The 27,546-nt window shown below is 37.7% G+C and overlaps 1 protein-coding gene and 1 long non-coding RNA gene across 5 annotated transcripts in view; one reads left to right on the forward strand and one right to left on the reverse strand.

Annotated features, from left to right (window-relative positions):
- Positions 1–3,241: 3,241 nt before the first annotated feature.
- On the forward strand, positions 3,242–23,592 carry LOC118532073 (uncharacterized). Its single transcript, XR_004915543.2, has 4 exons — positions 3,242–3,452; positions 21,254–21,320; positions 22,785–22,951; positions 23,146–23,592. It is a non-coding gene; the product is annotated as an uncharacterized LOC118532073 (long non-coding RNA).
- The window catches only part of MSR1 (macrophage scavenger receptor 1), an 88,970-nt gene continuing 66,205 nt past the window's right edge, over positions 4,782–27,546 (reverse strand). For 2 of the 4 annotated variants that reach the window (XM_036086474.2, XM_036086475.2), the window contains exons 9-10: positions 23,285–23,473; positions 4,782–6,957 (exon numbers count right to left, since the gene is read on the reverse strand). In XM_036086474.2, the coding sequence (XP_035942367.1) occupies positions 6,824–6,957; positions 23,285–23,473 (323 nt within the window). In that variant the 3' untranslated portion in view covers positions 4,782–6,823. Of the gene's footprint in view, positions 6,958–13,446; positions 13,526–23,284; positions 23,474–27,546 lie in introns of all 4 variants that reach the window. The other 2 variants (XR_013446655.1, XM_036086476.2) reach the window with 2 other exon arrangements.

Genomic DNA, 27,546 nt, shown 5'->3' on the forward strand with positions numbered 1-27,546 from the left:
CCTACAGCTTCCCAATAAATATCAGCCTTTTTCCTGAAATGACAAAGCTCTCCTTATTCATGTGGAAGGCACTTGGCAAATAATAGTTATTTAAGTTCATTTCTACAAGAAGAGCGTAAGCCACAGAGAATGTCATGCCTTTGTGCTTTATCTTAATGTGACATAATTTTTCTCAATATCAAAGAAAGTAATATTGTAATTCTATTTTAAAACAAAAAAGACAACAATAAATGCTTTTCTGGTGTCTCTATGTGAGCATACGTCAAGTTTATGGGTGGATATCTTCCCCAAATATAATTTGAGTACACGGTCACTGGTAGGAAATTTTTATGGTAAATTTGTTCCCTTAAAGTTCTGGATTCCCTCACTATGGCAATGTGGAATGAAACTGTTTTTGAGTAGGAATTCAATTTAGAACTTTAATGCTAAAATAAAAATAATTGTATATTACTGTAGTTCCACAACGCTTTTTTCCCCCAACTCATTTGTTACCTCATTTCTTTAGCATAAGATGTTTAAAAATATCACAAACCGACCTACCTCATTCAAAATTTTCAGCATAGGATGAACAAATTTGCTGTTCCTCGTATCTCTTTCCTTCCTCTCCTTCCCTCCTTCCTTCTTTCCCTCTTTTTTTCTAAACCCTCTCAGGTTATCCTTTTTATACCCAATCACTCTGGCAGCTGACTTGGATATAGGACATATCAAGTCTCTAAAAGATAGCAGTCCTGACTTCTCTAACAGGTGCTTATTCAGAATAGTAGCTGTTTTCAATTTATTCTTCCATAGAACCCTTAGAGTGGGGCAATTGTATGCGATTTGACAGAAGAAAAAAATCAACAATTTATGTCAGTAATTTTATCAGCCTTTTTAGGGTAGTGTTGCAAGCATGAAGCATCAGAGATGTTTTCTGAAAAAACTGCAATGTTTTACAGGTTTGGGTGAACTTAATGGCCCCCTATGGAGGTTCATAATGGATGATTAGCAAATGTATTTCAGTCTTGTTTTTCTCCCTCACCTAAAACTCCTTTAGGCATGGAATTCTAAAGTTTTTCATTCAGGGAACCCCAAAGAGCTTTAAGAGCTTTAAGGGTCACATTCAATTTCAGGGTTATTAAAGTAATATAGTAAATCCCCTTTTTAAAATTCTTGGTGCAGTTCACATTTTTGTAGAAAAACCTACAGCACAAAAGTTTGATACTGTTAAAACTGTTAACAGTTACTTTATGTAACTGTTAAAATCTGTGTTCATGTGTTTCAGTCTCAGAGAGCATTGTCTTTAGAAAGCACAATTCCGGAGCCAAAGTAATTAAAAATAATTTCAGTTTTTACTTATATGCTTCATAAACTGGAAGAGACTCTAAATATCAAGCCCACGACTGCAACTATTAAATACCCTTATTCTTCTGTCCATTTTTGTGCCCAAGGCCACTGGTTCAAAATCCAGAGCTACTCTTCCTTTTCTCCCTTTAAGGGATTTAGTCTTATGCAATAGTGGATTGGGGTTGCTGGTCAAGTAGTCTGTGCAAGTCTCCTGTTTTAGCGCCTGGTGCTGTGTGCTCCGAAGTCAGCGGGGTCAGCAGTTGAGAAGGGAGGCTGGGCACAAACGGAGAGAGAACAAGGGCGAACGGAAACCCACGCGGATGAGCTGGAGCCTGCATTTCTTTCTCACTGCCTTCAACTTGACGGCCCAGGTGGCCTGCAGAGAAGGTGACGAGTTCCTCAAGGAGCTAACCATGTACGTGGTTCAGGAGTGAGAGAAACCGAAGGAGGCTCCAGAGGGAACTCTAGGAGCTCCAGGTTCTTGTCCCACAAAGCTGGTGAACCAGCAGAGCAGTGACGAGCAGTGTAGACTTGTATTGGGCCCTGCTGTCCCTGAAGTGACTTTCTGAACATGAACTGTGGCTACGGCTAAACTCCCATGCAAAATGTCTTGTGTGGTCCATAATGAGCCAGAACAATGTAGGAAAGAGAATTCTGGAAAACGTAGTCCTAGTGTAGATGCTTTTTCTCCTCCTCTCTCTCTGTGTGTGTATATATCTATTTCTGGGACTCTACAATGCATATAGTTTGGTCCAGTGGATGATGTCCCACAGGTACCTTAGGCTCTTTTTACTTTTCCTCATTTTTGTTTCTTTCTGTTTCTCAGATTCAGTAAGTTCAATTGTCCTCTTTACCTGATTTCCGGGTGCCTGTGTGGCTCAGACGGTTAAGTGTCTGCCTTCAGCTCAGGTCATGATCCCGGGGTCATGGGATCGAGTTCCACATTGGACTCCCTGCTCGGCGGGGAGCCTGCTTCTCCCTCTGCCTGCCACTCCCCCTGCTTGTACTCTCTCTCTAATAAAAAATAAAAAATCTTAAAAAAAAAAAAGATAAATTACCTGATTCTTCTGCTTGTTCGTATCTGTTGCTAAACTCTTCTAGTGAATTTTTCACATTGCTAATTGTACATTTTAGATCCAATATTTCTGTTTGGCTCTTTTTTCTTGTTTTGTAATTTCTATCTTTTTATTGATATTCTCATTTTAATACATTATTTCTGATGGCCCTGAGTTCTTCGTCTTTTTAAAAAAATCATATTGAAGCAGTTGTTTTACTTTGTTGAGTACGTCCAACCCTGGACTTCCTCAGGGACCATTTTCTGTTATTTTGTTCTTTTTAGGGGGTTACTTTCCTATTTCTTTGTATGCCTTGTGATTTTTGGTCGTTGTTGAACACTGGATCTTTGACTATTAATGTGGTAATCCCAAAAGGCAGATTCTTCCCCCCTTCCCTACGGTTTGTTCTGTTTTTCTTCCCTGAAGGCTGTGGTAGTCTATTTGCTTAGTTACTTCCCTGAATTAATTTTGCAAAGACCGTGTCTCTTGTTGTGGGAGGTCACTGAAGTCTGTTGCTTAGCATGTGTCCCACTAGTGTTTTTGAACGCCAGGAACTAGAAACAAAAAAAAAGCCCCCCCCCCCAAAAAAAAACCCATAACCAAACAAAAAACACCAACAACAGCAACAAAAGCCACCTGTCCTGGTCTTTGCAGATGCGCATGTATCTTGCTCTGGGCATGCGCAGAGTTTTCTGCAGGCCTCTCTACACATGGCTTTCTAAGAGTGTCCGAAGAACTCTGTCCCGCTTTCGCTAGCCGGCCTTGTGTAGTCTACGGTATGTCCCAACTGTAACCTTTGGCCCCCGGCATGTAGGGGTCATTAATTCAGTTTGCAGAGTTTTTGAGCAAGGCACGCTGCTTTTCCAGCTTGAGTTCCAAGTTACGCACAACAGGGATGAATGCAAGCTTGCATCAGTCCTTCAGGGAAGCCTCCCAGGAGTAAGAACTGACCCACGCAAGCATTTGCGAAGCACGTTTGCTCTGCGTCCTCTGGAATTGGGGACCAGGGTCCCAAACAAGGAACCTCGGCTGTGGCTGTCTCAAGACCAAATCCAGGAGTGGCTTAGGACAAGGGTGAGTAAAAATGCGACAAAACTTCCCTGCTGGTTGGAAGTTGCCCTTCTCTTGACTCAGCATTTGCTCAGTGGCTGGAAAATGTTGACTGTTTTGCAGAGTGCTGAGGAGGTTGGCTCTGACAGTTTGTACTTGTTTCTCAGTGCTTCTGTGGGCAATGCTGAGCACGCGGAGCTGCCTGTTCCACCGTTTTGCTGATGTCATGCTCCCTAATTTTTCTTTTTGTATCAGTAAATATACTAAATAATAACATACCTAAAGCAAGTCCTTTGTTAACAGATATTACAAGTGTAAAAATAACTTTTTTAAATGATACAAATAAAATTCGAAACCTAGAGTACTCTGTAAAAACAAAAGAGCTGATAAATATCAAAAGGAATAGAGTTCCATTTTGTGACGTGACAAGAAGATTGATTTGATTAAAGAAAACCATGTAAAAACCTGTCCCCTAACCTTCACTAAAGAAAAAGCAGACTTCAAAAAGTCAGGCTATCTTGCAGTTCTACGGTTGATAAAAAGCTGTATCTAGTGCCAAACACATATTCCTAAAATTCCTACATTCCATTTCAATGTATTAAAAAATATCTCAACATAAGCATCTCCTAAATGTACTTTCTGTGGAAACAGTTAACTGTTCACTTGTTCCTGTTCTCTGCCAGAACCTTGATTTCATTTAGTGACCAAGGGCCCTTGAGCTTTCGTGAACCTTGAGCTTTTCCAACTCTGGAGCATGAATAATTCTTATTATTCTAATCCGATGATGGTAAGTTTGTATCTCTTGCCAGTGATTGGTTTAGGCATGAGCATCACTGCAATCCCGAGCACACATACATGACTGAGGTCGCAAATGTTTCATTTCCCTCTTAATCACAAGCATTACTATGTGATTTGTAATAGGCATATGCCTCAAGTGAACATCTTGAGTACAGACTACCATGGTTCATAATTTGTGGAAAAAATGGAAGTTTTTACTTGCAACTATTCAAATAACTGAGGGGAAATATGTTTGGTTCTCAAATATCAACTGATATTCTTATTTTCTACCTCCCCCCTTTTTAAAATTTGTTTTAATGCACACTGCATTTATTTTGATGCTAGATGGCTAGATAAATGGAATGCAATGATTCTGGTCCAGGTGGTCTTTCTTTTTTTCTTTCCTCTTTCCCTCCTTCCCTTCTTATCTCCTTTCCTCCCTCCCTCCTGTCCATCCTTCCCCAAATCACTGCTTCTTGAAGGAGTTAATGTCATTCACCATTCCGAAGGAAAGCTCCCAAATATAGTGGCACAGTTAAGCTCTTTTCTAGACTAGATTGAGTTTAGTACAGTAAATCGATTACAAAAAGTGCTTTATTGGTTTTAAAGACACAAATGTCTAGATTTAGGTGGAAAATCAGTATCCATATAGCCTACATCAATACAGCATGTGCAGCCCATAGGCACTGATCCTAGACATCTCAAATAGGCTGATATGCAAAGGATTTTTTCTTTTTCTTTTTTTTAAGAATTTATTTATTTGTCAGAGACAGAGAGAGAGAGAGAGAGAGAGTGAACACAAGCCGGGGGAGTGGCAGGCAGAGGCAGAGGGAGAAGCAGGCTCCCTGCTGAGCAAGGAGCCCAATGCAGGACTCGATCCCAGGACCCTGGGATCATGACCCGAACTGAAGGCAGACGCTTAACTGACTGAGCTACCCAGGTGTCCCTGCAAAGGATTCTTTAATACTGTCTTCTTTACCATATAAAGGAAATACCTAGACAGTGCAGTTGAGCCCAAGGAGTTAATAACCAGCTGAATGTAGAGCCAGGGTTTAGAGACAGTTTGTCTAGATTGTGAGTCTATTCTCTTAGTCACAAAATTACATTGGAGAAAAGTAGAAGACAAGGACTTAACAAGTAGAAGAATGTAACATGATAAAAGAGCATTTTCAGCAGGCCATTTCCAATAGTTCCAATTCCAAGAGAACATTTTTGCCTTTGCAAGTGAGAGGCAGGGAATCTACTCTCGGGCTACTATTTGTGAAGTGAGACTTCAGGAGTTGAAAAAAATGCATAAGCGCATTTTTTTGCTTATCACCATTAAAGAAAGAAGAGTAGAGCCATTCTAGACTAGTACTACTTTCTAATCACATGCCCCTCTGGGTTGGGGGCTTAGGAAACTTGAAAAGTATATTCTTCTCTGACCTAGATTATATTCAATTGGGCTCCAGTAGCAATCAATCACTGGTCTTTCTGCCTGGATACCTAGACAGCTGGGGACAGGCACTGGGTTCCAGGTGACCTTCCACACTCTAAGATATACCCTGGTGATGGGCTGACCATTGGTAAGGTACTGTTTTGGCATGCTTAGGGTCCCTGACCCTTAAAGGCTGCAGAGACCTCTCTCTGTGTCTCTTTCTTTGTCTCTTTCTGGTTGTAATTGTTGATGGACTTCATGAAAGACTCCAAAGAAGGGTAGTTGAAACTAGCTTCTGTGCTCAAGACATTTGCATGCTGTTATTTAAAGTGGAGCAATTTACATTTAAAAATGTATTTACATTTTAAACAGTGTCCTCGAATGATGATAACTATTCAACTTAATTTAAAATGCACATCAAACTGAGCTCCATGTTGAAAGGACATTTTTGATCCACCAATTATCAAGATGCATACAGTGATGGGGGGCCCGTGCCTTTTCTCAGATGCGCTGCTTTTTCTAACTTAAGGTTCAGTAAAAACAAACAAAAACTGTCAATACATGACCATGTAAAATAACCATGTTGTTTTTCTTAATCATATTATTATTGATCATGTGAAACCTAAGTTTTTCATCATGCCCAGAATATATCATAAACACTTCTACCAAACAGCCAAGTTATTGCACGTTCAGAGATTTTGATGGCCAGGATAAAATGTTTCCTCAAAAAATGTGTATGGTTAGAGATTTCGCAAACTTGGCACAAAAAACCCAAACTCTTCCCAATCCTCTCATTATTAAGAAAGTAATTAAATTAAAATCAACTAGATTACAAGGAAGACAAAAATGACAAAAATTGTCATCCTGTGAAGAGATCAGTTGAAGTCCATCATTGGAAGGTGTTTCCATTATCATTGGTATTTGTAATCTAGAAGCCTTAAACTTTGGAATATTCCATTCGATGTATGTCATTATATTAGAAATCCCATTTAGAAACCCAAAGAAGTTTAAATGGTTCAAATATAGATATATAGCAAGCATGAAGGTGTTCAATATGTTTATCCAGTGATTTAAAAATACTCCTTTGCTTTAGACAAGATTCCTAATCTCTTAAATATTCACTGAACTGATTTTAACGGAGCAAAATAATAAAATCATTTTGCAACAATGATTTCATAAAGGTGAAAGAAAATATGATACATTATGAAGTACAAGTGACTCCAGCATCTTCAGAGTGTGAGCAGCCTCTCACACCCCATTGTCTAATTTTACAGTCTTCGATAGATGATTCTCTCCCAAAACAAAATACTTCATTCAGCCAAATTGGACCAGTACCTGCAAAAATCAGATACAAATGCATTAGTAAGTCTGACTTTAGGGTTTATATTTGGGATAAAACCATTAATTTATACACTAATTTAACACCAAAGTATCGATCATTATATACAGGTTCTGTGCTTTCTGTTAGGATTCAAAAATTAATCTCCTGCCCCAGAAGACTTTATATTCTGTCGATGTGTAAACTACTAAAGTACAAAGTAATAAGAGCTATAACAAAGGTACATAGCTCAGTGCAATCATAGATAAAAGACTGATTGGTTTTTAACAGACTGGTTTTGTTTTTAGAAATAAGAAAGGAAATAAGCTTTACTGATCATAAATATATGCCGTGACCTGATGGTCTGAGGGCATCTGTACCAGGCGTTCTCTGCAACGTCAGGATATACTGGAGTTCTTTCCTTAGCTTCCGGGGTTTTGCCATTTACATGTGCCTGGTTTACCAGATATGTTATCTATTTTTTTTTTTTTTAAGATTTTATTTATTTTATTTGACAGAGAGAGACACAGCGAGAGAGGGAACACAAGCAGAGGGAGTGGGAGAGGGAGAGGCAGGCTTCCCACCGAGCAGGGAGCCTGATGCGGGGCTCGATCCCAGGACCCTGAGATCACAACCTGAGCCGAAGGCAGACGCTTAATGGCTGAGCCACCCAGGCGCCCTATGTTATCTATTTTTAATTAAACTAAGACTAATACAATCAGCAAAGGACTTAACAAACTATCCTGAAAGAAGACCATGGATTATTAATTGCAAGCACATGCGGACAACAACAAAATGGCAGAGCTCATACTCTCTTTATCTTGAACCCTTCCTCAGACACATTAGAAGGGAAAATGGCTGTCAGCAGTAGGCTACCTGGGAGATATTCAGCCAACTAAATACACAAACTTAACTGCCACTCTCAAGATAAGGACATTATTTTATCAATGAATACGAAAACAAGTGCTTTCTGAAAGGCACCTATGCATGCCAAAAAGAGTTCATTTTAAAAATAATGTTTGGAGGGGCACCTGGGTGGCTCAGTCGGTTAAGCATCTGCCTTCGGCTCAGGTCATGATCCCGGGGTCCTGGGATCGAGCCCCACATCGGGCTCCCTGCTCCGCGGGAAGCCTGCTTCTCCCTCTCCCACTCCCCCTGCTTGTGTTCCCTCTCTCGCTGTCTCTCTCTGTCAAATAAATAAATAAAATCTTTTAAAAAAATAATATTTGGAAATATTTTTCTGGTATTCTCTAAAGATTTTCTGCATGTATCATATATAAAAGTTCCCCTTTATTTTACACTTAAGACAGTTAGAAATGGAACCTTTGAAAAACTTCTAAATGAAAGATTGCATTGGGTTTTGTTTAACATATATCATGCAAACCTCCTGATGAGTTTCCAAGAACATTTCATGCCGCAAAGAAAGATGATTTAGCAGCTAAACTTCAAGAAACCCCTTAGCAAGACTGGTGGATAGTAAATAAATATCTTAATCCTGTCAGTGTAATCAATAATACATTTCTTCAATTTGGATCAATATGATGTTGAAAGGTTCTTTTTCAGTCACAGAGCTATAGAAAACCTATTTAGAAATAACTTCAGCTCAGAAACAGACCTTGTGTAGCTATGAAACAGTGTTAGATGAAGACTTTTTTTTCCAAAGAGGCATCTATAATGGCATATATAATGACATTACTCTTGCTGATTTTTTCAAATATTCTGTGAGTTCAATAAGCAAGAGTTTATGTACATGGCTGACAATGTGCATAACTATATAGTAGTATGTGCATATATGGAAAAATTACAAATATTGGGAATTTTGTAACCACTATGTGGATAACATTTGGCCTAACCTTAAAAAATGGACAGAGGTTTTCCATGTATAAAAAAGAAGTTATTCCATGTAGTGGGGGCAGCATGAAAAGGCCTGATATATTATAACAGTCAACGGTATCCTGGCATCTAAAACGCAAAGTACATTAATGAGTGGAGAAGGACTCATTGGGAAGGCTGGATATAAAGTCGGGGCCATGCTTTACAATATTCAGAATTTTATATTATGCCACCAAAAGAAGTGATGTCATCAGAGCTATATTTTAGAAAATATAGGTCTGACAGGAATGTGGAAGTTGGATTAAAGAAAAAACTCTGTAAACCAGAAGGACAGTTAATAGGATGTCTATGGAGAGATTTTCTTTGAAGACTCATGTTTTGATTTACTCTTAGAATTAGATAGGAAATTTGTATTTCCACCTCTAAAATAGTGTATTCACTTAATCTTTAATGATTTGTTCCTTTACTAGAAAGATTCAAACATGGGACAAAATTATATTTAGGTTTATGTGACCAAGGTAATTAGGAACTTTGTATTGTTAAATCATTCGTGTCCAAACAATGTTTCTATTAGAAAAGAAAGGTTTTCCCAGGCTGATCAATTATAAAAGTAGTAACCTGGAGAGCTCAAGTATTTTTTTGAAATGTTTATAACAGTATTGAGCCCTTTTCAGCTTGAAATTTTAAGGCAAATAAAAAGGAAAAGATTAGGGGAATATAATCTCAAAATCAGAAACCTTACAGGAATGCCCTTTTTGTTCCCAAGTTGCTTTTACTTGGTATAACCTAGTCTCTTTTGTGTTTGTGTGTTTGTATGCGTGAGTGTATTTGTGCATGTCTGTTTCTTTTTAAATAAAGTCTATATAAACTTTTTGGGAGCTCCACAAGGTGACTCAAAAATATAGGCAAATAATCAATTGCACAAATGGTGAAGCTCCTCCCACGTGAATGTAGTAGAGAGCCCAAACAGTGGGACATTTATAAATTGTACTTCTTAGATGTGTAGACAAACAAACATAAGTAAAACTTTTGGTCAATTCAGACCTCAGCAGTGCAGAAGTTTTACAACCCGGGAAAAGGGAATTAAGAATGAGAATCCTCCCAGTGGCCGGAGCACCAGCAGGGGCAGCCCCACAAGGGCAGAAGAAGATATTATTTCGTCAATTAATGTGCTGACATGTGAACACAAATTTTTAGAAACAGCAGTAAAGGAATTCATGAATGTGAGAATACCAAAGCTGTAGTAATAATAATGAGCATTTAAGCCCACTCTGAGGAATTTATGACACGGCTGAAAACATTCAAAGTACTTTTGATCTGTTACCTCATTGAATCCTCAAATGACCTTCAAAAGTTAAGTGCTTTCGAAATGCCATTTTACTGTTGAGGAAAGAGAAAATCAGGGAGAATAAGTAACTCGGCCCAAGGCCATGTAGCTAATACAGGAGGGAGTCAGCATCCCTACCCCGCGTCTTCCTAGAGCCAGGGCTTTTCATCAATGATTCATGCAATCCCCTGCGTTCTCAGATTCAGTCATTCAACAGATCTGTTTTTGAGTGCCTACGTAAGTGATCAAAATCAAAATCCATTCGTTCTTGAACTGACTTCCTGGTGAAGCCTTCTGTTTTAGGTAGGGGCAGCAGCTGAGGTCCCGTAGGTCATTAGCAGCAGAGTTGCTACTTGCATCTAGAACCTCCAGCTCCGATTGCAGTGCCTTTCCACCAAGAACACACGGATAGGATCAATACGCTGTGTGATTCACTAAGTCTGGTCTTTAGTGGTGTGGAGAAGATTCACGGGGAACACCCTAGGCCTTTCACATATGGTCTTTAAAATTTACATCTTCTAATAACCCTGGGAAAGAATGACAATTATCTCCATGTAACAGGTAAATAAACTGAGACTCAGAAAAAAATGTATGCTTTTCTCAAAATAACAGAGAATACAACCAAGCAACAGAACATGATGACATTTAAAACGTGGTGCTATTCACTGACTGCACAGAAGCCCAAGTAGAGTTATAAAAATAACTTTCCAAGATTTGTTTTTATTTTTACATTAATACATTCAGGACTATTGAGTCTAAGGGACAAATTTATTTAATATGCATTTTCCATCTCATTCCAAATTGTTTTCTGCGTTAAAAATTAATTCAAAGGTAGCATAGAATTCATAAAATTTTACCTTCATGTAAACCCCAAAGATTAAAAAAACAAATTTGTTTTTATTTCTTTACATAATAACTATTACTCAAGGATGTTTGGTGTTGCTGCTTTCCTTCTTATTTGCCTCTGAACTATCTTTCCAGCTCATGGGAAACTGCAAAATTGAGGTGTACAGTTTAGATGTTTTTTAATTTTCTAATCCTATTTATTTATCATCCATCTATCTATCTACCTAACCATGTATGCATCTACAATTCTCTTTACAATTTGGGGGCTGGGGGGAGGGCAAATTGATGATTTTGTGTTTCCAAAAGCACACAGCTATCAATGTGTTGTCCATGACTCCTGGAATTTCATGAGCTTGATTTGTGATGCCTGAGACTGATTGACCGATGATACCATTTCCTCTTAATCTATTTAAAAAAAATAACAGATACTGATATCTATTTCAAGGATTTGAGATTTTTTAATCTGATCTTCAATAACTCACCACTTTTCTGAAAAAAAAAAAAAAAAAAGTGATCATATTTCATTCATGAGCCAGAAAGATGGTACAGTGATGCGATTTGAGATTAGCTGCTGAATAGATACGTGAAGAAGCAAAAACCACTGTTGGTTAAAAGTCTGAATGAATTTTAATTAAATCTAGTCATGGCTGGGTGATTTGAATCTGTATTTGAAGATTTCTAATTGGGAAGTGCTTTGTCAACAGCTTCCTCTTCGAGAGAAAAAAAAAACATCCTTTTTTTTTTGTGAGTTTTTTAAAATCAAAGATAGAATAGGAATCAGAATCGAGGATGGGTAAACTTAGACTATAGTTCTAAATTCTAGTGTAGCGGTTTGGAGAAGACACTTATTTTCCGTTTTAGCATATAGGCAGAAGGAGGAGGTGGGTCTAAAACGGCTGTGAGATTTCATTTACCTTTACAATTCTATAATTCTAAGATTTTAAAGAAGCAAGCTCTTTACAAATGAAATTCTTAAGGATAAAGAACTTAGAAGGACATTCTGTTGAGTGGAGACCTAGGTAAAGGAGGGAATCTTGACCCCTCCCCTGCAACCACCATAACAGTTGTATAAGTTTGGGCAGGTTTTGTGACAGCTCTGTCAAGTTTACTTCCAGAAATTTCTCTATGCAAATTGGGGCTCTCATGTCTTTTCTCACAGGCACTGTGAGCACTAAATGAGATTATATAGTATGCACTTGGTTAACAATACTATTCCATACTTAGTATTGTCTTTGTTACCATAAGTAACAAAACAGATATGTTAAGAACTCTGAGGACTCGAAATCAGGTTCCTTAACACCCACCCGCTGTCTAAACATCTACATTTTAAAACTTCCAGTGTACAGGGAGCAGTCTGTAAGAATTTGAGTTCTGACCCATTTGATATATTTTATATCTGAGATTGTTTTTACTCCCTTTCACTGGAGGATAAGTTCGGAGGTACAGTTATATTTTTGATCTCCTTCAGTTTATTCTTGTATTTTTAAAAACTTCCACTTAGAAAATTGATTATGAAATGTGAAAGGGGTATTAAATAAAAAATATATTTAGGCTTAGAATTTTCTTTTGTTTCTGCTTTCAAGTTTGGAGTTGTAGCACAAAATCCTGTAAACTTAGAAGATGGGCTAGTTGCTGCGGGTCCAACTCCAAATCCCTGCCTCAGCACACAGGCTCAGACACACCTGGGACAAATGCCTGGAGGACCACCATAGTCTGATAAAGCTCATTCAAGTTTGCTACCAGGAGGCCACTGGGACAGAGACTAGAACGCCTGCATAGCGAGAGAAGTGACTCACTCCCCCTGCCCAGCCCCATGCTCCCATGCCGTGACAAGCACCAGAAACCTCTCCATGCTTCCTTAGTTTTAACCTTTTTTGTCTACTCAGGAAAAACAAAGAACATTCCAGGGGCACCTGGGTGGCTCAGTCGTTAAGCGTCTGCCTTCAGCTCAGGTCATGGTCCCAGGGTCCTGGGATCGAGCCCCACATCAGGCTCCCTGCTCCATGGGAAGCCTGCTTCTCCCTCTCCCACTCCCCTTGCTTGTGTTCCTGCTCTCGCTATCTCTCTCTCTCTGTCAAATAAATAAATAAAATCTTAAAAAAAAAAAAATTCCACTGTATGCAAAAGGTGCATCCAAATGAAAGAACGTATTTAAAGGATTGTGCTGTAAGTTTTATTCCTATAAATCATTTTGCTTGCAGCTGCAAAGTAATTGTTCTTAAAGCTAACAAGGATTATCTCTGGTAAGTCAGGCTTGCTATTTTAAAACCAGAAAAAAAAAAAAAAAAAAAAGTGGGGAGAAGGGAGAAAAGTATGTCCAGAAAATTGTGTTTTTTCTTTAAGGAGGGAATAACACAAAGGGTATAAATTTAAACTTTTTTCTTCTTGTTTTAGTTCCAGTAATAATGTATAATATAGTGTTGATTTGAGTCTTCTTACTTTCCCAAGAGAATGACAAATAATTAAAACCTGAATGTATCTCTCTCGTCCATTCCCTTACCCCTCCTCTCATATTTCTAAGTTTCCTTTCTGGTCTCCATCCTGCATTCAGAATTATCTTCTTTTCCTCCTGAGTGAAACTATAAATTAAGGTGGAGGAGTGAAAAAACAAGGAGGAGTTGAAACAGCTTCACATAAAAAACGTTGTTTGCCATGTCTAATCCCAAATCAGCTTACAATAGAAGCCTGTTTCTGAAAATACAACATACAATGAAGCAGATCATGAAATTTATTTCTCAGGTTCTTTTTCTTCCAAACAAATAACCTCAGTTCTATTATGTCTCCCAGCTCATCTTGCTTTATTATTTTAAAATTCTCATAATCATTCTTCAGTTGTTTGGTGTGGAACTCTACACAGAGAGTTGACACAAGAGCAGATTTGTCTTGAGTAGAGCGGGGACAATGTTGGATTCCCCATATGGGACACTTTCAGTCACACTTCTATAGAGTAGAAAATGCATGTGTTTTGATGAGCACTGGGTGTTATACACAACTAATGAATCGTTGAACACTACAACAAAAACTTATAATGTACTGTATGCTGGCTAACTGAACATAATAAAAAGAATTTTAAAAAATTCTAAATATTGTTAAAATACTAAAAAAAAAAAAAATCACATTCAACTCCATGACCCTTGGAACATCACTGATGTCACAGACAATCTAATCCTAATCTGACTGTTGCACCTTTCAAAGAGGATGGCAAATACCCTTGGAATTATGCAGCTGGATCTGTTGCTAGCAGTGATCTCTGCCACTGTATGGAGCAATGGTAGGAGTCAGGCTTTTTTGGGGCGCTTTCTATATGCCAACTCATTTAAGATTCAGTGTAAATCTTATGGGGTGCTGTTATTTTTCCTATTTTATTGGGAAAAAAATCTATTTCCTTAGTTACAAAATTCTTAGTCTTTCCAATTCACTCTAGTAGGCACTTGAAAATGTGAAAGGAAAAACCAATTCAGACACACCTGGTGGTTTCATTATAATAAAACTCTAATACAATGTATAGAATCACCAAGTACTTCGAATACACAGCCTCACTAAAAATGGCCCCTCATCTTAGAGAAGTAGTCAGTTATCTAAAGAAAACTTGAGAGAACCTGAAAAAGATGGTGGAGGAGTGGGGGACCCTATTCCAACCAGTCCCCGGAATTGAGCTGTATATATACCAGACCACTCTGAACAGACTGCGTCTCTCTGCTCTGAGGCAGAGGGTTGGAAATGATCTCTTCTGCTCTGACTCTCGGAAGAAACGCAGAAAGCTGCCAGCGAAAGCCGCCAGAGAAATAAAAGCCCCCCAAAACCTGTTTCCATTGAGCCCATTCCCCGCCACAGGGGGCAGGGCAACTCTGCCCAAACAGGGTTGCCTGAGTAACAGCGTGGCAGGCCCCTCCCCCAGAAGACAGGCTGGGAAAACAAGAGGCCAGCAAACCTAAGGTCCCTATAAAACAGTTGCATCTTGCTTGGGTTGTGGTCAATAATTTGGACTCTATACATTCCCTCAGCCACCCCTCAACAGAATGGCTAGGAGGAGGAACCCCCAAAATAGGAAGGACTCAGAGACTATGACTTATGCCACAGATTTACAAATGGATTTAGATATAACCAAGATGTCACAGATGGAATTCAGGGTAGCAATTCTGAAGACAATAGCTAGAATGGAGAAATTAATTATTGGGCAGAAATGAAAGCTGAATTGGCAGAACTTAAAAATGCTATCAGTGAGATCCAATCTAATCTAAATAATCTAACAGCTAGTGTAAGCAAGGTAGAAGAACAAATTAGTGATCTAGAAGACCAATTAATAGACAAGAAGGGAAAAGAGGAGGCCAGGGAAAAACAACCCAGAATCCATGAAAATAGAATCAGAGAAATAAGTGACACCATGAAATGTTCCAATGTCAGAATTATTGGAATCCCTGAGGGGGTGGAGAGAGTGAGAGGACTAGAAGATATATTTGAGCAAATCGTAGCGGAGAACTTCCCTAACCTGGGGAATAAAACAAACATTTGTGTCCTAGAGGCAGAGAGGACCCCTCCCAAGATCAAGGAAAACAGGCCAACACCCAGCATGTAATAGTAAAACTCACAAATCTTAGAACCAAGGAACCATCTTAAGGGCAGTTAGGGGGAAGAGATTCCTTACGTACAGAGGGAGGAACATCAGAATAACATCAGGCCTATCCACAGAGACCTGGCAAGCCAGAAAGGGCTGGCAAGACATATTCAGGGTACTAATGAGAAGAACATGCAGCCAAGAATACTTTACCTGGCAAGGCTGTCATTTAGAATGGATGGAGAGATGCAGAGCTTCCAAGACTGGCAGAAATTGAAAAAATATGTGACCACGAAGCTGGCCCTGCAAGAAATATTAAGGGGGGTTCTATAAAAGGAGAAAGACCCCAAGAGTGATATAGAACAGAAATTTACAGGGACAATCTATAAAAACAAGGTCTTCACAGGCAACATGATGACAATTAATTCATATCTTTCAATAATCACTCTCAACGTGAACGGCCTGAATGCTCCCATGAAATGGCACAGGGTTGCAGATTGGATAAAAAGACAGGACCCATCCATATGCTGTCTACAAGAGACTCATTTTGAACCTAAAGATACATCCAGACTGAAAGTGAAGGGATGGAGATCCATCTTCCATGCCAGTGGACCTCAAAAGAAAGCTGGGTAGCAATTCTTATATCAGACAAATTAGATTTTAAACTAAAGACTTTAGTTAGAGACACAGAAAGACACTATATCATTCTTAAAGGGTCTATCCAACAAGAAGATCTAACAATTGTAATTATCTATGCCCCCAACATGGGAGCAGCCATCTACATAAGCCAACTGTTAACCAAAATAAAGAGTCATAGTGATAACAATATGTTAATTGTAGGAGACCTCAATATGCCACTCTCAGCAATAGACAGATCATCTAAGCAGAAAATCAACAAAGAAACAGCTTTGAATGACATACTGGACCAGATGGACCTCATAGATATATATACAGAACATCCCCCCCCTAAAACAACAGAATACTCATTCTTCTCGAGAGTGCAAATGGACCTTTCTCCAGAATAGACCACATACTGGGTCACAAATCAGGTCTCAACCGATACCAAAAGATTGAAATTTTTCCCTGCATATTCTCAGACCATAATGCTTTAAAACTAGAACTCAATCACAAGAAAATATTTGGAAGAAATTCAAACACTTGGAAGCTAAAGACCACTCTGCTCAAGAATGTTTGGGTCAACCAGGAAATCAAACAAGAACATAAACATTTCATGGAAACCAATGAGAATGAAAACACATCAGTCCAAAACCTATGGGATACTGCAAAGGCAGTCCTAAAGGGGAAATACATAGCCATCCAAGCCTCAATCAAAAAAATAGAAAAGTACCGAATTCACCAACTAACTTTACACCTTAAAGAACTAAAGAAACAGCAACAAACGATGCCTAAGCCATGCAGACCTAATTAAGATTAGAGCAGAGATCAATAAGTTAGAAACCAGAAACACAGTAGATTAGATCAACGAAACTAGAAGCGGGTTCTTTGAAAGAATAAGATCGATAAAACACTGGCCAGACTTATCCAAAAGAAAAGAGAAAGGACCTAAATTAATAAAATTATGACTGAATGGGGAGAGATCATGACTAACACCAAGGAAATAGAAACAATTATTAGAAATTATTATCAACAACTATATGCCAATAAGATGAGCAACCTGAATGAAATGGATGCCTTCCTGGAAACCTATAAACTGCCAATACTGACACAGGAAGAAATTGACAACCTGAATAGGCCAATAACCAGTAATGAGATTGAAGCAGTGATCAAAAACCTCCCAAAAAACAAGAGTCCAGGGCCTGATGGATTCCCTGGGGAATTCTACCAAACATTCAAAGAAGATATAATACCTATTCTCCTGAAGCTGTTTCACAAAATACAAACAGAACGAAAGCTTCCAGATTCATTCTATGAGGCCAGCATTACCTTAATCCCCAAACCAGGCAAAGACCCCATCAAAAAGAAGAATTTCAGGCTGATATCCCTGATGAATATGGACTCCAAAATTCTCAACAAAATCCTAGCTAATAGGATCCAACAATACATTAAAAGGATCATCTACCACAACTAAGTGGGATTTATCCCCGGGATGCAAGGGTGGTTCAACATTCGCAAATCAATCAACGTGATAGAACACATTAGTAAGAGGAGAGAGAAGAACCATATGGTCCTCTCAATGGATGCAGAAAAAGCATTTGACAAAATACAGCATCCTTTCCTGATTAAAACTCTTCAGAGTATAGGGATAGAGGCAACATTCTTCAAGTTCATAAGATCCATCTATGAAAAACCCACAGTGAATATCATCCTCAATGGGGAAAAGCTGAGAGCCTTTCCCATAAGATCAGGAACATGACAAGGATGCCCACTCTTGCCACTAGTTCAACATAGTACTAGAAGTCCTGGCAACAGCAATCAGACAACAAAAAGAAATAAAAGGTATTCAAATTGGCAAAGAAGAAGTCAAACTCTCTCTCTTCACAGATGACATGATACTTTATGTGGAAAATCCAAAAGACTCCACCCCCAAATTACTAGAAGTCATATAGCAGTTCAGTAATGTGGCAGGATACACAAATCAATGCACAGAAATCAGTTGCTTTCTTATACACTAACAATGCAACTGTAGAAAGAGAAATTAGAGAAACGATTCCATTTTCAAGAGCACCAGAAACCATAAGATACCTCGGAATAAACCTAACCAAAGAGGTAAAGGATAAACACTCATGAAAGAAATTGAAGAAGACACAAAAAGATGGAAAAACATTCCATGCTCATGGATTGGAAGAATAAACATTGTTAACACGTGTATGCTGCCCAGAGCAATCTATACCTTCAATGCCATCCTGATCAAAATTCCAATGATATTTTTCAAAGTGCTGGAACAAACAATCCTAAAATTTGTATGGAATCAGAGAAGACCCCAAATCGCCAAGGAAATGTTGAAAAAGAAAAACAAAGCTGGAGGCATCGTGTTGTCTGATTTCAAGCTATATTACAAAGCAGTGATCACCAAGACAGCATGGTACTGGCACAAAAACAGACATTTAGACCAATGGAACAGAATAGAGAACCCAGATATGGACCCTCAACTCTATGGTCAAATAATCTTTGAGAAGGCAGGAAAAAATATGCAATGGAAAGAAGACAGTCTCTTCAATAAATGGTGCTGGGAAAATTGGAGAGCCACATGCAGAAGAATGAAACTTGACTATTCTCTAACACCATACACAAAGATAAACTCAACATGGATGACCTCAATGTGAGACAGGAATCCATCAAAATCCTAGACAAGAACATAGGCAGTAACCTCTTTGACATCGGCCACAGCAACTTCTGTCAAGATTCATCTCCAAAGGCTAGTGAAACAAAAGCAAAAATGAACTTTGGGATTTCATCAAGATAAAAAGCTTCTGCACAGCAAAGGAAACAGTCAACAAAACAAAGAGGCAATCCACAGAATGGGAGAAGATATTTGCAAATGACACTACAAAGAACTGGTATCCAAGATCTATAAAGAACTTCTCAAACTCGACACCCAAAAAACAAATAATCAAGTCAAAAAATGGGCAGAAGACATGAACAGAGACTTTTCCAAAGAAGACATACAAATGGCTAACAGACACATGAAAAAGTGTTCATCATCATTAGCCATCAGGGAAATTCAAATCAAAACCACACTGAGATACCACCTTACACCAGTTAGAATGGCAAAAACTGACAAGGCAAGAAACAACAAATGTTGGAGAGGTTGTGGAGAAAGGGGAACCCTCTTACACTGTTGGTGGGAATGCAAATTGGTACAGCCACTTTGGAAAACAGTGTGGAGGTGCCTCATAAAATTAAAAATAGAGCTGCCCTTTTGCACTACTGGGTATTTACCCCAAAGACACAGATGTACTAAAAAGAAGGGCCATATGCACCCCAATGTTCATAGCAGGAATGTCCGCAATAGCCAAACTGTGGAAAGAGCCAAGATGCCATTCAACAGAAGAATGGATAACGAAGATGTGGTACATATATACAATGGAATATTACTCAGCCATCAGAAAGGATGAATACCCAACTTTTACACCAACATGGATGGGGCTGGAGGAGATTATGCTAAGTGAAATAAGTCAATGAAAGAAAGTCAATTATCATATGGTTTCACTTATTTGTGGAACATAAGGAATAGCATGGAGGACATTAGGAGAAGGAAGGGAAAAATGAAGGGGGAGAAATCAGAGGGAGAGGCCAACCATGAGAGACTATGGACTCTGAGAAACAAACTGAGGGTTTTAGAGGGGAGGAAGGGGGGGGATGGGTTAGCCCTGTGATGGGTATTAAGGAGGGCACGTACTGCATGGAGCACTCGGTGTTATAAGGAAACAATGGATCGTGGATCACTACATCAAAAACTATTGATGTATTTGTATGGTGACTAACATAACTTAATAAAATAAAAATAATAAAAATACAATAGAAAAAAGAAAAAAAAGAAAACTTGAGAGAATCATCTCCATACAGCCAAACAAATAATTTCACATGAGATGAAACTCTATTGTTTCATTTCTTATTTAAATGGAAAACATTTTCTTGCCAATAGTTCAGAATACTTATTTCCATCTTTTCTTCTCAGTACTTGAGAACTGAAATCCCTAGAAATACAAACAGGAATGAATAAAGGCTTTGGGGAAAAGAATATTTTACTTGTGAGATGAGGCCTTAATGTTAATGCAAGCTTAAGACAATCATCTCCAACTTTGTTTTTACCACCTGCATTTCGAACTCAATGGAAATCAGCTTTGTGCACCCCAATGTTTATAGCAGCATCATCAACAATAGCCAAATTATGGAAAGAGCCCAAATGTCCATCAACTGATGAATGGATGAAGAAGATGTAGTATATATATATACAATGAAATAGTACTCAGCCATCAAAAAGAATGAAATCTTGCCATTTGCAGTGACGTGGATGGAGCTAGAGAATATTATGCTAAGTGAAATAAGTCAGAGAAAGACAACAAATACTGTATGATTTCACTCATATGTAGGATTTAAGAGACCAAACAGATGAACATGGGGGGTGTGCAGAGAGAGGGAGGCAAACCATAAGAGATTCTTAACTATAGAGAACAAACTGAGGGTTGATAGAGGGAGATGGGTGGGGATGGGCTAAATGCGTGATGGGCATTAAGGAGTGCACTTGTTGGGATGAGCACTGGGGTGTTATATGTAAGTGATGAATTACTAAATTCTACTCCTGAAACTAATACTACACTGTATGTTAACTAACTAGAATTTAAATAAAAATTTGAAACAACAATAACAACAACAAAAAGAAAATAGCTTTGAAGGCCAGGGCACTAGGCTTCATATTCAGTAACAAAATGAAACTGGAGAACATCTTGTTTGCTTTCCTTCCATAGATCATATTTTGCCAAACCTTATTAGTTTCCCCTTAATTAAGGTACATAGGCTACCGCTGTTGCTCTGAATTTGGTTTTCCCTTTGTAATAGATGAAGGGTTTACTTAAGATAGAAGAGATTAATGAACTGCAATACGGGGCTTATTTTGTAAAGATACAAAATTAAATGTCAACTCTTTGGATAATGTAAGCTATAAAATTAGTCATCTTGATGAAAGGTATTTTAGGATAGTTTTCTCTTTTTGGATTGAGCTATTTAGCTAGCCCATGTTGATTAAATTATCTGACTAAATGGCAAACTATATTTCACTTTGTCAACACAGGCACATCCTAATAGTTCAAATCACATGTCGTTATTCCTAAAACTGAAGAATTTTAGCCATCCACCAGGTGAGTAAGTCACCATCGATGAAAATTGTATACCATCTACTAGCACCACGGCTCTCCACTTCATAGATGCTAACAGTCATTTTAAATGTTTTAGGTGATTAAGTATATGAAATAAATGGCCTTTATGCTGTGGGTCTTAGTTCCCATAGAAATAAATTCTCTCCCCATACAACATTGTGGAAACTCAGATTGGCAGTTTGGTCTTGCTAAATGACTGACTGATTCATTTGATTCTCTAGTGACCAAGAGTTGGGGATTTTTAAATTCTGTTTTCTCCTTCTCTGGGGGGAAAAAAAAAATCTGGCTTATTGACTTTTAAAACATTTTGCTTTTTACAGGTGCAAGAATGATTTTAGCCCATACTTTTCAATCTGGGGAGAAAGTTCTAAAAATGTAGTAGAGATGGAACATATGGAAATTCCAAATATCTATTTGGTTGTGGCAAATTATAGATCTTTTCTATTTCCTTTGTTTCTTCTATCCAAACCTATAAGGCACAAAGAAAAAACTGGAGCCAGGGGCTGAAATTCTCACCATCACCATTCTCTTTCGTCTTATCTCATCTTTTCATAGGAGACTAAATGATATTTCTGACTTCTGAAGACTTTGGAACCTAGATCTCTGCTTTAATTTACCTCTTATATCTGATATAGTGAATTCATTTAGGTAAAGGAATAAAGATTTAACTGTGAACTCTCATTGGTACTATTCACGTGTTTTGCATGATGCTGACCCATAGTCATAGCATAACATTACTTACTATCTTTTATGAATTTAAGAATTCTATCTTATACTGTTGTAGTTTTTTTTATATGATTTGAACACACTCCCCTATTTTATCACTATAGACAGAATAGCAGCATCACCAGATAATCTTATCTCTATAATTTAGCACATAATTTATTCTTGCCCATATCTGTCTAAAATAACACTTATAAAATCAAGAGGGCCAATTTTTTTTTTTTTTTTTTTGGTCAACATCAACTTCAGAGAAGCCAATTATTTGTCAGATTTGGGTGGTAAAATAAATAAAAAAAATATTGACTTTGAAAGTCTAATTTATATGCTTACTTTTTTCTAATCTCTTTGTCATTTAGGATTGAAGCACTTGTATGTTTAATTATATATAAAGCCTATTGTAAGGTACCCGTTTAGAAAAAAAATGAGATAGTAAAAATGTCCAAAGTATACATTCAAATCTTCTGTCCTCTGCAAATTTTCTTCCCAGCTCTCTAATACGTTTATAGAATAGGTTACTGAGCCATCCAGGTAAAAATACACAAACATGCATGTATCAAAAGAATTATTCAATGTTTTATCAACCTCAAATAGAGAGGAAAGTAACCTTCCTCTTCCCTTATTTCTCATCCTGTCTGAAATGATTTGGAGAAGTCATAAGTAGTAGGTATAGAGAACCCATGTAATTGCTTCTTTCTCTTTTATGGTTCCTCACTGTCCTTTCAGAATATAGGTGCTCCATCACAGACCAAGAATAGCTCTCATTCCTGTGGGATATGACCGGGAGGTAAATGCACAAGCCAATGTCCTCCTTTCCAGTTCCACAGAAGACAGAATATGAGTGAGCACATGGGATTGCTCAGATAGATGCCGACAAGACCCAGATCCATCAAGTGAGCTTCCCAGGATTGTCTGTAGTTCACTTGTCCCTATTTCTCCTGTTCTGCTTTACCAATCACTCTGTTTTCCTCTATATTAGTGTTCTCCAACTAACCAGATGAGTCTAAATAAAATTTAAACATTAAAGATTGCCTGATAGCATATGCCATTTATTTTTAATATCTTTCTTTTCATTTCTCCTTTCTAGGAAAGGCCATTCAAAAAACTCCTGTGTAGGATTTTTCTTCCTATTTTGTATGTTCCTGCCGCTACTTTATTCTATGTATTAGAGAATGCCTACATTTCATTTAAATATGTGTGTGTGTGTGTGTATTTTTTGTAATTACCTTGTCCAAAGTAAGCTCCTTTATGTACAGCTTGAACACCTTGGTATCCCAGACTCCTACAGATGACCTGTCCACCTCGCAGTTCCCAGTGGTCATCACAAACTGTGCCCCACTGACCATTGTGGAAAATCTCCACTCTGCCCTCATGAGGAGCTCTACCACCAATCAGTCGTACTGTCTTAAGTGGAGCTGTAACAAAAACAACCGGTGGTTAATTATATATAAATATTGTTTTATAATGCTTAAAAAATTACATGTTTTCCCAGTAAGTTCCACTATTGAAATAAATATTAAACTTTCTAGCACCACCTGTTGGTCAAGAGTTTGATTACAAGTATTGCATTAGTCAAAACTGAAGAGTAAAATGTTTCAACATTTATGAGTTACATATACAATTTATATAAGTTACAGATAGGAGAACACTTCAAAGATTATGTCCCAATGACTTTAAAATTCAACAGCTACATGTTTGTTAATGTCCTGTAGACTTTTCATACTATTTCGAAAAATTTATATAATGAATTGATTTATTATCTTGCCACACTAACACACAAACTGGAACACATAATCCAGTGATTTTTTGATATAGGAGGTTGAGGAGAAGATATTTTATAATATTATAAACACAAAAATAGATGACCAAAGATCCTGTCTTTTACCAAGAGAATCAAGATAACCGTAGTGATAATATTTCTTATTTTGGATATTTTGAGAAATCACTAAAGCAATAAACTTTGTGAAGAAATATACCAAGGTTGTAATTACAAAAATAATTTTGTTCTTCAATGTTTAGTCAAACTGCTATATATGATAAACTTTTATAAAATTTTGATCATGTGCAGGTTTAAATATGAAATGACTCCTATTTAAAAATATATATACATTATGAACCTAGAGAGAGAAAAATAAAAGTGTGTAATTAATGTTAAAAAGCAAGTCGCTTGGAGAATCAAAATTTCTTTAAAGAACCTGTATTATTCTAGTAAGTTTTTGTTTAAAAATCATTTGGCTGAAGAACAGAATGAAAGGCAGAGACAGAAAATATTTTTTAAAAATTTGGCTAGTGCTAAATAAAAATAACAGTATTCTCTAATAATCATAAAAGCCAATGAACAAGTGCAGTTCTATTTAAATATATCTTTTCAAATATAAGTTTGAGAAACACTGTAGTATAAAAAAGCAAGATATAACTTTCAACAAAAATATCCCTCTAATGTGAAAATGGAGTATTAGGAAATGAGTTTACAAAGCTCAATTAATTCAAGAGATATCCAGTAGCTTTTTTTTTCTAATTGGAATAAATTTTGTTGAAACCATAATCTAGTAACAAGTAAAGAATATCAGCCATTTCCTATGACAAAACTGACTGAACTACTCAGTCATAAAAACATAAAAACAAAAAAACTACTTTTTACATAAAAAGCAAACATGTTAATATGTGGTATTACAGTTATAATTATTTTCTTGATCCTTCCAAAATAGAATTCAGTGCTAAATACTGAATTAATGTAACCATGCCCAAGTGCATAAGCCATTCCTCACATAATAAACATGAGTATAAAACATTCTTAAAGGGAAAATAATGTTATTACAGTGTTCAAACTTTCAATTACCAAGTAAAATACCCATGTGACCCAATCATTCACTATAATTGCCTAAGAAAATGGGAAACGATCATCCAGGAGTGGATTGTTTGAAGTTTTAAAATATTAGAGTCATGTAGTATTAAGTAGTGCCACCCCCAAATGTTTGTTTTTACAGAAGTCAAATATAGCCAAGCATAATATGTTTATCATGACGCTATGACGAAACACACATCATATTCAAACATTTGATTACATGAGCTTGATGGTCTTTATGGCCCAATTAAGCGTATGAAAGTGTTCTCACTGTGCATTCTTTATCTCTTACCCCTCCCAAAACGTCATTAAGAAGCTTTGTGTCTGGGGCGCCTGGGTGGCTCAGTCATTAAGCGTCTGCCTTTGGCTCAGGTGATGATCCCAGGGTCCTGGGATCGAGCCCCGCATCGGGCTCCCTGCTCTGCGGGAAGCCTGCTTCTCCCTCTCCCACTCCCCCGCTTGTGTTCCCTCTCTCACCGTCTTTCTCTGTCAAATGAATAAAAAAAATATTTAAAAAACAAAGAAGCCTTGTGTCTCCTGGGGCAGTAGTTCTCAAACTTTAGTATCTGTCTCAATCTTCACACTCTGTAACAGAATACCACAGGCTGAGTGGCTTAAAGAACAGACATTTATTTCTCACAGTTCTAGAGCCTGGAAGTCCAAGACTAAGGTGGTGGCAGATTTGGTGTCCAGCTTCTTGGCTTGTAGACAGTGTTAAGGCATTTCTGGAGTAAGAGTGGGGAGCCATTTCCTTGTTGAAGGTGAGTTTTGAGCAAAGACAGTAAGTCTAGACCATAAAAGATATTTTAGTAATCTTGGTGTATTTATGCAATACTAATTATAGTATGTGTTTAGATGTGTGTTCTTTTCTAGATCTGTGACTGCAGAGAATAACTAAAGCAAAAAACCAAGAGTTGGATAATCTGGATTTTAGCTCTGCCTCTCACACGGTTTCTGTGACCTTATTAAACCATGTAACCACTCTAAGACCAAATTTTTCAACTGTTAAAAAGATAAAATGATTATTTGCTGTTAGTTACATGTTCTTAGTTAATGCACAAAACTTCATGCCAGGCATTTTCCTGGGTTCCAGGAATTATTTGAAACAAATATGTATCCTGCCTTTAGGATTTTTGAGGTCATTGTGAAAGAAGAAATAGTGCATTCTTTATTATTTATTTATTTAAAAAGTTCATTTAAGTAATCTCTACAACTCAATATGGGACTTGAACTCACCATCCTGAGATCAAGAGCTACCTGCTTTTCTGACTGAGCCAGCCAGGTGTCCTGAAATAGTGCATCCTTTAAAATGGTGTATAAATATAAGTTCTTATTTTTACAAGTTTAAAACATTTTGAGGTTGACATTTTGTGATGAAAGCATTGGAATGAATATTATCTGTGATATTAATTACCTAATTCATTAAAAAATTTTGTTTTACTAATTCCCTCTTTAATGCTTTTCCTTCTCAAAAAGGAGTTCTCAACCAACTGGGATAAGTTTCTGCAGATAGACAAAACCTCCCCTGTAATTTCAGATGTGAGTTTATTTGAGCTTTATTTCTAAACATGATTTTTTTTACTATTTTGAAGAGAACCTTCTAGACCAGTAATGAGTCAACTAGGGTCCATGGGCCAATTACAGCCTGCTGTCTGTTTTGTAAATAAAGTTTTATTGGAATGCAGCCATGCCCATTAGTTTACATACTGTCTAAGGCGCTTTTAGGCTACAACAGGAAAGGTGAATAGTTGTGACCGAGACCTTCTGGCATGCAAACCACAAATATCTACTATCTGGCCCTATGCAGAAAAAGCTGACCGACCCCTGGTATAGTTGAACACACAATATGTAGACTAGACTGACGGAGGATTTCAGTGGGGATACTCCTGCCAGGGATCCTGGAACAAATAACATCATGACTCATCCCTGCTTCCTTCTCCAGTCTGTCTGAGAACCACTCCATCCCTGCACTTCTTGCTCTTTTCATTTCACTTATATAACTGCTCACATTTCCCAAATAAGCCTTGTTCTCCCATATTTCTGGGGCTTTGATCCCTGTCTGGAATGCTCCCCCACACCCTCCCCTACCCCCTACACACCTTCCAGTTCTCTACCTTCAATCCCAGGGTTTGGATAGGGTTCCCTCTTCAAACTTCCACAGCACTCCTGACCCACCAGAGCACTCTACACTAGGGAATTTTCTCCACTAAGTTAAGATCTTTACAATTAACATTTCAGCGCCTGATAAAACGCAGGTTTTCACTTAGGAATCGATGAAGAGTTATGGTATGAATGAATGAATGAATGAATGAATCACTGTGAGCTCTTCCTGATGTGTAAACTGCATTGCCTGAGTGGATTAAGTCAGTAAATGCTTAAAATATCAAACAATAGAACACACAGAATTCAGTATTTCACAAGTCTCTACAGGGAATACTGTTTCTATGTATAGAAGCAATAAGAGAAACCATAAAGGAAAGACAGGTTTAACTGAGATAAACACGAATCCCATTATGGGGGAAAAAAAAAAAAAACGATGTGACTACTGAGAGCGCCCCAAGGTGGGAGGGATGATCAGAAGCCTTATGCATTCTAAAATGGTTTTGTAGGTTCAGAGGATTTATTTCTTATTGGCAGACTAAT

This window comes from Halichoerus grypus, chromosome 3 (genome assembly GCF_964656455.1).
Source record: "Halichoerus grypus chromosome 3, mHalGry1.hap1.1, whole genome shotgun sequence".
In the NCBI taxonomy this organism is placed as follows: domain Eukaryota; kingdom Metazoa; phylum Chordata; class Mammalia; order Carnivora; family Phocidae; genus Halichoerus; species Halichoerus grypus.